A 15,818-nucleotide genomic window follows, 5' to 3' on the forward strand; every position below is an offset into this window, starting at 1 on the left:
TCTTTAAAAAAAAAAAAAAAAAAAAAATATTTTCTCCGAGAAGCCTTGGGACAAACATGTTCCTGTTGTTGAAACCATTGTTAGGATGTTCGGACTCAACGGCACAGTCACGTTGTATTTTAAGCACCTTCCCCTCCTTGGGCCAACAACGAGTGAGGATAGGGTTTCATTGCCCTGGTGGTACAGACCGCAGAATCATCCAAATGGCGTTCTCTCATTCATGAATGTCATAAATATTTCCCGAGCTTGATATCCATGCTGGGCACCACGAGATGAGCTGGGGGTTCTGCGCTGATTGGGACAGATGGGGCCCCTGTCCCCACCCCGTGACTGTGGGGGTCTGGAGGAGCAGGACAGCAAGAGGCCGTGAAGGCATGTAACAGGGCCCCCAGCCTCCCTGGGGCTTGGCAAGCTCGGGGAGCCTCCCGAGGGAGTGACTCTAACCTGAGACTAAGGAAGGAGGAGCGCTGCCCCGCGGCGGGGTGGGGGCCTCAGGCAGTGAGAAGAGCGCAGGTATATCAGGTTTCCATTGCTGGGTAACGAATGCACAGTCTTAGTGGCTTAAGTGGCACATTTATCGTCTCAGTTTCTGTGGAGCAGGAGTCTGAGTGCTGCTTAGCCGGGTTCTCTGCTGGGGTCTCAGAGGGCAGCAATCAAGGAGAGAGCCAGGCTATGTTCTCATCCGGAGGCTGGACAGAGGAGGAATTGGCTTCCGAGCGCCATCAGGTTGCTGGCAGGATTCCCTTCTGTGCTGCTGTATGACGGGGGCTCTGGTTTCTCACTGGCTGGGGGCTGCCCACGTGGGCCTCTCCAACACGACAGCTTGCTGGTCATGCCAGTAAGGAGGCTCTCCAGTGTTAGATCATGTCACATCATCACAGGAATGACCCATCCTCACCTCTGCCCTCTTCTGTTGGTCCTGCTCCCACTCAAGGGGAGAGAGTTACACAAGGTGTGGACACCAGGGGAGGGACACTGCTGGGGGTCCCTCCCCTCAGTGTGCAGAGGCCCTGAGAGGGGCCACGCAGGTGAAGCTGGAGGACGTGTGAAAGGAGCGGGCACCAGGGGCCAGAGGGACGAAACTGGGCAGCCAGGCAGGGTGGGATACAGCGAAGGTTCTCAGCAGTGGAGGACACCGTAACATTTGTTTTAAAAAGACAACCACTTCTGTAGGCATAGAATATAAACATCCTTCCAAGGGGTGTTCTTTCATGGGAGAGTTAACATCAGTTGCCTCCAGGAAGGGAGCATGTGGCTGGGGGGCAGGAGTGTGAAGGGACTTGGGCACCTTTTGAATTCTGAACCATACAAATGTATTGCAGTCAAGAAATAAATTCGTTCATTTTATGTTAAGCAATCCCTGCGGCAGCAGTATGAAGAAGGGGCCAGGAAGAAAGCAGGGTAGCTGCGAGGATGGATTAGGACCAAAAGAAGGAAAGGGACCTCAGTAATCCAAACCCTGGAAAGCAAATGTGACTCTGAAGAAGTACGATTTAGCATCTCTCTGGTATTAGAGCCTTTTCCTCTCAAATTTCCTGAACCCACTGCCTCATTTCTTAGCTTTCCTCTGCCCTTAGAGACGTGGTCTGAAGAGCTCTCGGATATCAGGACCTCGGCTGTCCCTAAAGAAAGGCCATGGGTCCCCAACAGGTAGAGCCCACCTCCTTTTCATCATTCCAATACAAAGTGCTAATTTCTCTTTCTCTGATGCATTTGATGGTCACTTCAAAGAAATTCTTCAAAGAGATTGCATTAGACCAAAAAAAAGGAAAAGAGAAGAAAAAAACCCCAACATTAACTACAGAATCCTGATGGGTTATGATTGCATTACTTTTCCCTGAACGCTATTCCCTGCTTCCTTTTTGTGCTCTAAATTACCAATTCTAGTCCCTGTGTAGCTAAATAATAATAATTACCATATAAATGAATATGCATATGTGTCATTTTTCTCCCTAAAAGCAAGAAAGCCTGTTTATTTTGGATGAGGGTTTGTTTTGTTTCTGAACAACCAAAGCACATAATTAGGAGCCTCACCTCTTACTCTTGAAATCCTGTCTCCACCGGGAAGAGATGAAAAAGGTACTGGATGCCCCTTGAAGCTCAGAAGAAATTTTAAAACAAATTAAAGGAGATATTTCTCTGCTCTGCAGGTAACAATGGCTTGGACAGGATCAGAATCAGACTGTGAGGCCAGAAGGGGCTTCAAAGCTCCAGCCAAGCCTGTCCCTTTACGGACGGGGAACTGGGGCCTCTTGAAGCGAAGCATTCCCTGGAGGGACACTGTGCATTGGTGAGACAAGAACAGAGTGGCCAAATCACAACTCCGTGTTTACATTTCTGTTCTGGGACTCATTGCGGGACCTTGAGCAGGACACACAACCTCTGCAAGTCTTAGATTCTGCATCCCTCAACGCAGTGAGGGCAGTGCCTCCCCCACTGGGCTGCTATCAAGATCAATGAGGTCACGGATGCCACCCTCGGCCCCACACCCCCATCAGTGCTCACCATCGATGGTATAACGACTGCAGTCTCGATGCGTAGGGCCCTGTGGCCTGCAATGTGGTGCAGTGAGCAAGGAGCCAGGCAGGCGCCCCACTTCCTTGGAGTCCAGACATCTAACCACCATCATCAACACAGTAATAATGATGATCACTAATCTCATTATAAATACTAAATAAATAGAATTAAATCAACCCAGAGTATTAATTATAACATACAATAGAGTCATACAGTACAATATAACTAATAATAATATCACTTATAATATAACTAATAACACTAATAATAAATATTACCATCTTGATGATGGTGGTAGCTGTTGGCAAGGACCGGGGATGCTGGTCTCACACTGTTCACACCGCAGGTGCATTGTGCAGAGAGGCTGAGTGGATCAAACTTTTAGATAAGCTCAAGAAGGTTTATAGTAGCTAAATGCATGTTTCAGAGACTATTCTAGGTCACCAAGGGCAAGTTTGGGACGTCTAGTTGAAATCACGGAGAGAACCACCATCTTCACCCCAGAAACCATGACTTAGTGACTCATAGAGATTTTAAAAAATTACATGAACAAACCAGCCCAGTCCAGCTGGATCCTGTGTCTGGATCTAGTGCCTGGATCTCTGAGGTATGAGTTCCAGGCAGTGTCTCTCCCCCACGGAATGCACCCAATGGCCCAACCCCACGAGGCCACGCCTCTGAATTCTAGGTTGAACGCTTATACACCAGAAACATGCAGTAACTTATGAAAATCACTTACACAAAATAACGCCGTTCTGTATGTCTTAAGATTGGGTCATGGAAGTATGGGTGAAGCCTGGCCCAAAGCCAAGAGGAGGGTCTGAGTGGAGAGGCTGGGTTCGCCCACCTGCCTGGCGGACCCAGTGCCTTTCTAGTCCCCCCGGTCAGTTGGGCTGCAGCTCTGGGCCTCTCCTGCACCGAGGTAGCCAGTGAAGGCCAACACTTGACCTGTGAGCAGAACAGCCAGGACATGGCAGTTCTGGCTCGAGCTCCTGGATCATGGGGTGGTTTGGTATCGTAAGCATCTTAAAAGGAAATCTGAACTAAGCGTGGGGAGATCCTGCCAGACGGAGCATGGAGCCACCCGCACTGGGACAGCAGCTTGGCCAGGGTGTGGGTGAGTAGCCCACAATCCTCAGGGCAAGCGGCAGTCCTGGGGCAGGAACTGAAGAGTTGCTGTGTTTAGAGCCACAGCTAACAGTCCTGGTTCCAGGAACTCTCAGCATACTGAGTTTGCCTCACATGGGAGGAAGGCTGTGTCCATCCAGCTCTGCCTTTTTCCTTTTTTAAGATTTTATTTTTAAGTAATCTCTACACCCAACGTGGGGCTCAAACTCATGACCCTGAGATCAAAAGTCACATATACTGAGTCAGCCAGGTGCCCCCTGGTTCTGCTTTCAAATGTAGCGCCCATCCTGCTGGCAGGTTCCAGTCTGGGTGACTTGGGTACACTCATACCAAAGGAGTAACACCTGATATTTGGCCAAATGGGACTAGCACTGCTCTAAACAGTGGAGAAGCAGCTTAGTGAAGAGAAGAGAAGCAGACCCAAATGCTTCTAGCCTAGTGATCTGCAATGCAAGAGTTTAATTTGACTTGGCAAATTCATAATCAGTTACGGATTAAGGCATAGAGCGTTTTGTACAGGAAAGTGCCAGCCCGTTTCCAGTCATTTAGGAGGCTCTCCCCTCCCCTCTTTATTCCTGACAAATGACTGTTTCTGCATCTCCCAGATAAAAGAGAGCAAACCTTCAAAAGGGTGATCGATTGATGGGTCAGTTTTAAAAAGAGTTGATCACAGGTTGGTTGAACTGAGTATGGAGGGGGGCGGAGCCTCATTCTGCCTTCCATCCCCTCCCCCCAAGAGAGCCCCTCCACAGACCACCCCAGCCCCATCTCTGGAGGCTTCTGGAACAACCTGGCTCTCCCGGCCTGGTTAGTGGCCCTCATGGCCCTTCTCACAGCCGGTCCTGCTTTGGTCATCCAAGGCTGTCTCTAACTGCAGGTGGTAAGCTCAAGGCCAAGGGACCACCTTGCTCATGGGGGGCTGAGGCAGAGGGGAAGGGTCCCAGCAGCAAGGACCATGCAGTGTCTGTAACAGGCGCTCATCTGGGGGCGGGATGGGCTTGGGAATGGGTAACAAGACTTAAAATGAGACTATGGCTCAGTGGCCTTTCTTCTAACTGCTGGAAGGTGGAAGTTTGCTTTGTGTATGTGGGGGTGGGGGTGGGGATAGGAGGCTTTATTTCACTGGGAATGGGATAGGAGGGAGCTCCTAGATAGAGGGCAGCAGGTTGGCACCTGGACAGGGACTGGATCAAGGAAGGGCTACCCCAGGCCTATGGGGAAGGAGATGCTGAGGCCGGCCTCTGTTGAGACTTAACCCAAGGGGCTGGGGGTGGGAGTGGGAATTGGGTCTGGAGGAATGAGGGCTCCCCCCTCCAGGCTGGACATGGAGCCTGAGCCCTGCCTCACTTTCCTCCTATAGGACCTTAGTTCCTCCTGGCTCACTGGAGCCAGATGACCCCTAAACCTCACTGCCCCCATCCCAGAGGATGGGCTAGATCGGCAGGACAGTGGACAGGGAGCCTGGGGAAGTGAGGGAGTGTGGGGTGGGTCCGTGGTGAGCGAGGGGGGAAGTTGGCTTTTTATTTAGAACTGAAGAGAAAGGGCAGAAGTGTTTGTATGATCACGTGGAAGTATCATTTAGAACAGGGGTCAGGAAATTATGGCTCCTGAGCCTAATCTGTCCTGCTGCCCATCTGAGTAAATAAAGTTTTACTGGGACAAACCGTGCCCTTTCATCTATGCACTGTGATGGCTGCTTTCATGTTACATCAGAGTTGAGTAGTTGCAACATGAAACCATATGGCCCACAAAGCCTAGGACAGTTACTATCTGGCCTTGACAGAGAACATTTGCCTACCCCCAATTTAGAACGGCCTCTGCACTTTGGGCACTGGCCTGTGCTGGGCGGTGGAAGACCATCATCTCACCGTGAACAACCCGAGGTTGAAGGAAAATACACTGTTTAGACCAGACTCTGAAACCCAGACCACAGCTGATCTGTGGCTCTCCTGTGATTTAGACTCACAGGGCAGGACGGTGCAGCCCGAGACTGCAAGAATGGCTACTTGTTCACCAGCACTCTGGAAAGATGCCCGGGGATCTTCCCAGATTTGGGTCTCTCGATGAATTTTAAGCAAGAGAGAGAGGGAGAGTGTGTACGTGGACACATAGGTGAATATTAAAACAATGTAAGCACACAAGCTGTGGTTCTGGGCAGGAACCCACAGTGGGCCCAGCCCACCCGCTCACTCCCACTGAAAGCAGCTCGAATGCGGGGGCAGCAGGCATGGGGCAGCCATGTGAGGAATCAGAAAAGTATACAGTGGTAGGTGAATTAGGAAAGAAGACCAGAATTCAAAATACCACCAAGTCAGCAGCCCCGGCCTGGGCGTCAGGCAGCCTTGAGACCTGACGGTGGGTGACAGGTGGGGACCGAGAGAGGCCCAGGAGGGGCCCTCGTGTCCGACTCGTGCAGCGGGAGAGGGCACTCCTACGGTCAGACGGTGCGGGAGATCTCCGTGAGTTTTTCTCGTACCCTAGCCTCCCGGCACCGTGGTGTGGCACCAGCGACACAGGGTGCACGCAGGTGCCGGCAGCTCTGAGGGGACAAGGGGCCCCTCCCCTACAGTCCCCAGAGAACGGAGCAAAGCCCCGTTCATTCCTCCTCTCTCTGCCCTCCTGCCACATGGCCGCAGTCGCAGGAAGCCTGTGAGAGAGCGGGAAACAAAGTCCCAGCTTTCTGGCCAGAGGACCAAAAAGAGGAGCACCGGGGAACTGGAAGTTACCATGGAAATGGCAGAGAGAGCAGCTCAGGCAAGCAACCAAATGAAACTGTTATGGACTCGTGGGCTCCCCGCAAGTTGTGTGTACAAGGGTGTGACCCAGACAGCTTTCTAAAGACACTGAGAGAGGAAGCAGAGCACACACCCGGTCCAGGACCCGCTGAGCGGCGCACACAGCACAGAGCTGCGGAGCGCCGCACAGAACTTGCAAAGGCTTTGAAGACAGAAGCAAGATGGGAACCACAACACAGAGAAGGTGGCTGGAACTTGCGGCCTGAGCCCAAATGAATCAGTGGTCTGCGAAGACAACAATACCAACATCCACCATAGGATTTACACAAGATCAGAGTCTCACAACAAGATGAAAAATGTCCAGGATACAAAATCATGCAACACAAGGACAGCCGGGAAAATCTCAACTCACACGGGAAAAGACCTCAGACGTCACCACTGACGTGACTCGGTTGTTGGAGTTACCAAAGACTCTGAAGCAGCTGTTGTTTTGTTGTGTTTTTTAAGCAGGCTCCACGCCCAGTGTGGAGCCCAATGTGGGGCTCGAACTCATGACCCTGAGATCAAGACCTGAGCTGAGATCAAGACTTGGATGCTCAACCGACTGAGCCACCAGAGTTGATATTAAGACATAATAATAACAACGGAGCTCAAACAAGTAAATGCATGGACAAATAGAAAGTCTCAGAAACAGAAGACAGCAAGAAGAACCAAGTGGAATTTTGAACACCGAGAAACAGCAATCCAAATTAAAAGCTCCCTGGATGGGCCCAACAGGAGAATGGAGACGGGAAAGGAAGGCCTCAGTGAGCCTCAAGACGCTTCAATGCACATTATCTGATCCACGACAGAGGGGAGAGAAATAGAGGATGGGGACTCAGTGACCATGGAGGGAACCACAGAGCTAGTGCTCACAGCCCTGGAGCCTCAGGACACGGGGGAGAGAACGGCGAAGGAGGAAATAATGGCCAAAAACTGCCCACGTTTGGAGAAAAACATAAACTTACAAATTCAAGGAACTTAACAAACCCCCAAAAGAATAAATCCGAATGAATCACATATGGTGATTAAACTGCTGGAAACCGAGAATGGGGAGAACAGTGTCGGAGGAAGCCAGGGGGGAAAGGGACACGCTAATTGGGCGGGAGTCTGGGCGGCTGCCCTTGCACCAGATACCACACGGACCGGAAGGAAGTGGGACACTGAGGTGTAAGAAGAGCGAGCTGGGGATCTAGAATTCTGAATCCAGAGACAAATATGCTTCAAGAATGAAGGCAATAAAGACATTCTGTGAGAGTTCACTGGGGGCAGAGCTGACCAGAGTTCCAGATAGAAGGGGCCACGCACAGTGTCGGGAACGAAGAGAGATCATCAGAAATGAAAATGCCTGGATAAACAGAACAGATGGTTCTCCTCGAGTTCTTTAAAATAGGTTTGATGACGGAGAGCAAAGCTGGTAAGGCTGCCTGCCAGGGTTTTCAGTGTCCACACAGTAAGACACAGGGCGGACATACACTCAAGGAGGGGAGGGGACTCTATTGGACATTCTGCTCCAGATGGCACAGAAGTGACTCTGAACAGACTGAGAAAAGGTAAGTCTGTATACCGTCATTATTAGATCATAGCTTGAAAAAGCTATACAGAAATATCGTTAAAAACACAAGAGATAAATGAAAATGGAATACTTTAAAAATGTTCAAATCATCGATAAATGGGACTGCATTAAAATTAAAACTGTTTGCTCTGTGAAAGCCACTGATCTGAGGACACTAAGACGAGCTGTGGACCAGGAGAAGATATTTGGAAATCGCGTAGCCAACCCTGTTTCCTCATCTGTAAAATCGGGGAGTCATGGGGTCCACCCAATGGAGTTCCTCTGAGGATCCAGGGAGTCCGTGTGTCTAAAGCCCTCCCAGGGCGCCCGTGGCTCCTGTTGCCTGCTTTCTGCCCCTCCAACCCCCTCCATGCCCCAGGAGGCTGACCTCCACAAATGGACTGCCTCACCTGGACACACTGCCCTCTGGCTTCATTGGGTCTGGCCAGATGGGGTGCTGGCAGGAGATCAGAGGATGGCAGAGGAGAGTTTGGGGTGCCCCCAGTTCTCCCTCTGCCCCTCCAGGTCCAGGAGTGCCCCGCTCGCTATGGGGCTGGTCTCAGGTGCTTCAGCAGTGCTTGTGGGTTGCCTCAACTACCCCCCACTTCCACAACCACCCTTTCCTTAAACGCTCTCCTGTCACCGCTTGGGACAGGCCAGCTTTGTCCTGGGATCCCCGATGGATACCCCAGATTCCACCTGGTTATTTGGCTCCATCCAAGGTGAAATCCACGTCCACAGACTCAACTTCACTGAGATCTGGTTTGTCTGTTTTCTCCTTTTCTGCAGGTTCCACGCTAGGACCTGAACCCACGCCCCTCACCCTCCCTTTATCTGGTGACAGAGCCCCTCTCCCTGGGAGCCCCTGAGCCGCTGCACACAGGGTTTCTTACCCGCCTGATGCAGTCCTCCTCCTTCAGGCGTTCTTGAATCAGTTTGATGAGCAGTGTGCTGGACAGTTTCTAAAGGAAAGATGACATGCAGAATGAGGGTCCCAACCCGCATACTGAGCCAAAAAGGACACGTAACTGGCAGGCCAGGGGGCTCAGCTGAACACTGAGGAGCTGGCTGTGTGAACACAAAGGTTTCCCAGTCCCTGACTGATGTCCAGTGGCCTCTGTAAAGCCCGGGCCCACCTTGCAGCCCCCAGACCTACCCTGAGCTTCATTCTACACCAACCACCCCTTTGACAGCTCCCCACCACACATGCACACCGACCTCCACACTTGCTTATCCTGTGCCTCCGCCAGATGCTCCCCTCACCCCTCCTGAGAGACTCCAGGCTCCCTCAGAGCCTTGGCCCAAGTGCCACCGCCTGCAGGCAGCCCTCCTTGACCCTCCCTAGGCTCGGCCAGGGGCCGCCATAATCCTCAATGGCGAGCTCTGTTATTGCTCTAACCACAAGGCCTTCCAGGGGTCTGCTCACGTGTCCAACTCCCCAGGAAGTCTCAAAGTTCCTGGAGGGAAGGGACCGAGTCTTACTATCTTTGTACCCCAGACAGTGTGCAGGAGGGGGCCATGATGCCCATCTCTTCCCAACTCGGCACTCAGAGACCTCACGGTGGTAGCTTGAAATCAGCCATGGTAGGAGTATTTACACCACGGAAATGGGCGAATGCTGCAAAGATGGGCTTTTTCCCCCAGAGAGCTGGTTGTTAAATATTGGCCAGTGCACCTCTGCCCCAGCCTCAAGTCAGCGCCAAGGAAATAGGATGCCCTTGCCAGCTGATGAGTTGATGAAACTTCATGTTCCTGAACACATTCAATAAATAGTAATAATGACCTGTTGATTATACCCTTTGTGCTGGGCACTGTGCCCAGCTACATTATTCCATGTTTACAACTCTGGACAATCTGTACTATTTTTATCACCTTTTTACAGATAGGGACACTGAGCCTCAGAGGGGCGAAGCCCCTCCCCTGGGTTATACGAGCAGGGAGGAGCAGAGGCAGAACTTGAACCCATGCAGGGCAGTCAGAGCCCCGCCTCTTCAGCACTCTGCTCTCCCTGGGCCCAGCAAAGGCAGGCGGCGGGGGGGCGGCGGGGGGAGCGGTGCGCAGAGAGGAAGTTAAGGATGGCTGACCCTCTGTCTCTCTCCTGAACTTTCTCTGGCCAGAATCAACATCCCAATTTTCACAACCAACTCTTATTTTTCTAACAAAACCTTGAATGCCCCAGAGCTGATGCCTGGAAAACCCATTCCCTCGTGTCCCCTTGACCTAAGATCACTAAAAGCTGGTGCTTCTCCATAAACACCCCAACGCTTGGCCAAAGCAGACTCCCAGGCCAGCCCCGGACAGCACATCCCCAGCTATGTCAGGGCTGAACCAGCCCCCAGGAGGGGAGGGGCTCCTGCCAGGTGCAGATGAGGGTCCTTGGGTGTGCACTGAGTGCACACAGAGGTGCCCAGCTCAGGTGGCGAGGAATCTACCTTATGCTCCTTTTCCTAAGCTGGGGACCCCAGAGTGGGACCATGTCAGCCTGGTGGCGGGGGGGGGGGGGGCAATTTCCTGAAGTATCCTTAGGGCTAGTGGTGGCCTTGGTGACATTTTAGTGACACTGGAGAAGAGTCTGGATCTTTCATTCTAGAGCCAGCATCTGTAAGGGTTTGGAGACCAGATCCTGCCTCGGGAAGGCTGTCATGTCCGCCTGGAGGGCTGTTGGAGCACCTAGAGAGACAGAGAGCTGGGACACCAGAGCCTCTCCAACAGGCTGTGCCCCGTCCGGGCTGGCTGAGAAATGGCGCACGTGGCAGAATGTGTCCATGCCTCACATCTGTTATGTCCTGGCAGCAAGGGTGTGGGGAACAGACGGTGCTCAACCACTTTTAACTATGGATGTTTGCCATGTCTCAGCGAATGGGCTTAGGTCAGCTCCCCCACAGAGCAATTCAGAGAGAGGGAACAGGGTGCTGGCAAGGCAGAGAAGCCGGGGGTAGGGGATCAGTCCCCAAGGGGGCTCAGCTCCTGTGCGCTCGGATCCTCCTGACCTCTCGAGGTAGGGATGCTGAGGCTGCTGGTCCAGGGAGCACACCCGGAGAAACCACGTCTTAGAAGCAAACTCAAGCACCCAAGAGCCCTCCCCCACATGGGAAAGGTTGCTGGGGAGAGTGCCTTTCTGCCCCAGCCCTATCCTCCCAGCTCTCCTGGGAAACTTCTCCCAGCTGGCGAGGGAAGGGGTCAATAGGGAGCAGCCCTTTCCTGTCCCCACATGTCCCCTCCCGACCCCAGGCAGAGCCAGCTTCCATCCTGAGGCCCATTTCCCTTCGAGATTAGTCTCCTGTCCCTGACAACACCCATTCAGGAGGCAGCATTCACACAGGTACTGGGACGGGCAGGGGTGGAGGTGGAGGAGGAGATGGGGGTAGGGGAGGTGCAAGCCAGTCAAAGAACACGGGTTGAAAGGAGACAGGTCCAGGTGGGGTACGGCACCCGCCGGGGGCCTGCCCAGCAGGGGACAGGCCCATGACTTTGAGCACAGCCCCTCCCGGGTACCCCCCACCGCTCCCCGCCTTGGCGCTGTCTCAGTGCCAGCTTTGATGTGTCACGTCAGCAGCAGGGCTTCCAGGGGCGCCTCTCAGAGTCCTGCCAAACTGTCTTTGTAGGAATCAGGCTCCCACCTCCCAGAGCTCCGCCATGCTCTCCCACCCAGCCCCCCAAGGCCTGGCTTTGTGGGGAGAATCAGGGACAAACTGGTAAAGCCCCGTGGCACCCCCACTGGTCACAGAGAAGGCCCAGATCAGATGCAGGGCCCTGGCCTCTCGTCTCCCTGCTTTCTTCTCATCAAGGGCAGAATTGGCTGCATCGGCTCCCGTGTGGACCCTTCTTCTCCGTCCAGCTCCCAACCCCACTGATCTGCTGACCTCAGACGTGCCACCCCCACTGAGTGGCCCGCTGGTTTGCTGCTGTGCATAGGCAGCCAGGGATGGTGGCAGGTGGAACCCTGGCTCAGGCCCCTGGGGCACCTGCCTTCACTTCTCACACCCGGGCTTCCTCACTGGGATGACACAAGCCGGCGCGGTCCCATCACCAGGCCCCACTCTCAGGGCCCCTACTGTCCCTGTGTCACCTTGGGTGACGCCTGCTCAAGAGGCAGAGGGTGTTTTGATCTACAGTATGAACTTCCACCTGGAGCAGAGTCGGGAGGGCAACAGTTGAGATCTGGTCTGCCCAGTCCGGCCTCTTCCTCCTACACGTGCTGCTGGTGGGGGTGGGGAGCCCGAACTTGGACTTGAGCTCACTTAAGAACTGGTCAGAGAATCTTTAAAGACAACTCTCATTTCCAAGTTCCTACCGTTTCCAGGATTGTCAGAGCAGGTCTGGATGGCAGGCACTCACACAATGCTCAAAAGGCAGGGCCCGGGCAACAGGCGGCAGGAGGAGGGAGAGAATGGGAGAGGAGGCCTTGAAGGAAGAGCACGCCCTTGACCACGTGCCATGTGACAGGCCCCCAGAGAGAGGGGACCCGGAAGAGACCCTGCAGCGGGAAAGGCCGATGAACTTTACAGGGAGAATGGTCCTGGGCCACAGGCAGAACCTCCACGACCCTGAACCTTCCACAAGGCCCGTTCACGCCACCGCCTGGAGTGGCGGACAGGGGACACGAGACAGCAGGAGGACTCCAGCGCCAGAGAACACGAGGACATGGAGCAGCAAGGCTGGAGAGGAAATGGCCGGAGCAGATGGAGGCCACCCACGGGACCAGGGCAATCCCAGAAATCCTCAGCGACACTGGAGAGCCCTCCATCCCTGTGTGTAGATGGAGGCAGGATGAGACGGCACAACTTCTTTCCCTTGGACGTTAAATGGTGGCCCTGGCAGCTGGGCACTTGGGTGCACCGGGCTCCACCAGACTTTAACTTTGTCAACAGAACTTTGGTATCAGGTCAGAGTTACACTGTCCTTTACAAAGGAGTAAATGACACTGGAGCTGGAAAGAACCCAGCTCTGGCTCCTTCCTGCCTGACTGGCCTTCAGAGCCTGGGTCACTTATTCATTCAACAAACACAGGCTGTGGAGCCCTAATACGACAGCTGCACACCCAAGAAACCTTGATTTGGCGATAATTGTGCTGTAAGACTAACAACCACAATGAGAAAGGGGAGTGGCGGTTGGGGGCCCGGGGCCACGTTAGAATTCCCTGGGGAGCATCTGAAACTCCAGCACCACTTCCGGGGATTCAGACTAATCGAGTCCAGCAGGACCCAGGCGAGTCTCACGTGCCACAAAGACTGAGAACTTCTGGACCAGGTGGTTTCTCGAGTGTGTGTTCTCCCTGCAGGGATTCAGTAATAAAGTTCTTTAGAAATTGAAACATTCCAGAGCAATCACACCCAGCTCCTGCTGCAGAGAAATATCCTTTCACCAGGGAACCTCTTCCTACTACCTCCTGTGTGATTAGAAACCCATAGGACTAGGTTTTCCCAAACTCCAGTGGGTCCTGGACTGGGGTTAGGCTTCCAGAAGCCCTGGGCCAGAATTGAAGGAGGCGCTGACTCTCAGGCTCGTACAAGTGCAGGGTCAGCACCTGACAGCAGTAGCCTCCTTCACTTTTGTGCCCTGGGCTCCTGCAGGCCTCCCTCCTGCTCCCCACTCTGCCCCCAGGGCTCCCCTACCCAGTGTTTGTGACAGTGAATGGGGCGGGCTTAGGGAATGGACCAGAGTGGGCAGATGAGGGAAAAGGATGCGACAAAACAGGATAAACTGAGAGCGAAGGTGGCCTTGGTCAAGGTGGAGAGGAGACGAGAAACACCTGCCGAGGGAGGTGTTTACACCCAGAGTGCCCTGGGGCCGGGCAGAGTGGGCAAAGGGCTGGAGGACCATGAGAAAGGTGTCTGCTCAGGGACAGTGTAACTCTGACCTGATACTAAAGAAAGACTAGTGAGTTTTCTAAGTGTGACTGTGTGTGTGTGTGTGTGTGTGTGTGTGTGTGTGTGTGTGTGTGTGTGTGTGTGTGTGTTTAAGAGAAAAGAGCCCTTATCTTCTGGAAAGTAGAAATAAATGAAGGCCGACCCAATGAGAAAAGCAAAGGGCTACTTAGCCAGGGCTTGTTCTGGGGAGGGGTCGCCACATCACTTGGGCTTGGCAGAGGCTCCGAGGGGGCGGTGGAGAGGGAAAGCTTGGCGGTGGACCAACGGGGCGATGGCGGGCGTGCCCTGCCAGGGCTGCGGCCTGGGGGAGTGGGAGGCGGCCACCGGGAAGCAGGGCACCCTGTGTGCTTGGCTTCTTCTGCTTGGCCATAAGCTGGAAGTAGGGACAAAAATTCCGTGATGAATCAAGTTCTGGCCACGTGGGGCCGACTATGACGGGGTTATCGCCGGCTTCCCCAGCTGGGGGACAATGGGCTGGTTGCCTGGGCAGATCGCGGCAAGTTGTGGGTCAGAGTTCCTTTTTTTTTTTTTTAAGATTTTATTTATTTGAGAGAGAGAGAGAACACAAGCAGGGGGAGCAGTAGAGGGAGAAGCAGACTCCCCACCGAGCGGGGAGCCTGATGCAGGACTGGATCCTGGGACTCCGGCAGACAAACAACTCCGGATGACATGAAATGCCCTATAGGTTTGCTCTCATGACCCGGGAGCAGGGGGGTGCGGGACAACACGTGGAACAAGGCTGCTGTGAGCCGATGCTGATTGTAGCCGGTGATGGGCCCGTGAGGGTTCTAATGCCTTTCTCCCTGCCTCTGAGTCACACTATAATATTTTATAATAAACAGTTAAAAACAAAAAAGCTGGTCTAATCCCTCCCTGCTCACATGGTTTTGTGGCCCTTTGCCTGATTCTTGGCTCTTCCACATCATGAACCCTGCAGTTAGGCTATGGCCCCACTGAGCCCCTGAATCTTGCAGCCCGTCCGCTCTTCCAGCCGCGAGCCAGTGCCTGGGACTCAGTCACTGCTCAGAGAACACTTCAGGGGGTGAGTGAATTAGCCAAGCCGCCAACGGCACGAGGCTTCCAGGCCCCTTAGCTTGGACACCCCCCCTCCCCCGGAGTTCCCAGGGGCCAGGAGAAGGAGTTCATCTCTGGGTCTCCCGCGGCACTGCAGGAAGAGTGTGTGGCACACAGGAGGGGACGAGGAAGTATTTGGGGAACCGTCTGGAAATGCCTAAAATGAGGAGGTCTTGGCTAACACCAGCAACGCAAGAGAATTCCGAGTAGGAGGGCAGAGCCGAGATGAACAGAAGATTAGGGATGTGAAGGTATTATCACTACTTGCAAAAAGAGCTGTAAAAGGCTCCAGACCCGCAGGCGATTTAAAGATGACCCTTAACGAGAGGCCATGTCTGGCGACGGCCATCTGCGGCCAGGCCACGCGCAGCCGCCCGACGTGCACCCCTGCCGGCTCTTCGGACCTTTTACTCCTTGATCGTACTCCTGATGGCCTTGCCTTTCATCTTCCCTCCCCTGTGCTTCCGAACCACGGAACCCCAACCGGACACCCTTGAAAGCACTTCGATGTGGTCTGAAATATGCGGATAATTAGCGTAATGAAACCCAGGAGGAATTTCCTTAAAATCCTCCCCTCTGCTGAATTTGATAAACCTGATAAAAGCATCTTTACCCTAGAAATAAGCCTGCCTCCCCCACCCCGAAAAGCTATCTGAAAATGAGATAACCACTATCTTTCTAAAACCATATTCCCACCCCAAATGCTGGTGTCCCCCCAACCATAAGCACACACCGGTTCCTGCAAGACCACAGGGCCGGGGAGCAAGCGGAGCATCACTTGCTCCCCCTGAGAGTCCCCGCCAGGCAATGGGGGGCAGGAAGTGCTCTGGATTGAGCATATTTAGAGTCGGTTCACCGTGGCAGTGGCCGACCTTGCTGAATGAGGTCTTCCTTCCATCA

At 53.5% G+C, this 15,818-nt stretch overlaps 1 protein-coding gene across 2 annotated transcripts in view; it reads right to left on the reverse strand.

Moving 5' to 3' along the window:
- The window catches only part of AK8 (adenylate kinase 8), a 115,251-nt gene that overhangs the window by 87,635 nt on the left and 11,798 nt on the right, over window positions 1-15,818 (reverse strand). For both annotated transcript variants that reach the window (XM_044920645.1, XM_021691542.1), the window contains one exon: window positions 8,868-8,936. In XM_044920645.1, coding sequence (XP_044776580.1) covers window positions 8,868-8,936 — 69 coding nt within the window. The remainder of the gene's footprint in view (window positions 1-8,867; window positions 8,937-15,818) is intronic.

The sequence above is a fragment of the Neomonachus schauinslandi genome, chromosome 13 (genome assembly GCF_002201575.2).
Source record: "Neomonachus schauinslandi chromosome 13, ASM220157v2, whole genome shotgun sequence".
In the NCBI taxonomy this organism is placed as follows: domain Eukaryota; kingdom Metazoa; phylum Chordata; class Mammalia; order Carnivora; family Phocidae; genus Neomonachus; species Neomonachus schauinslandi.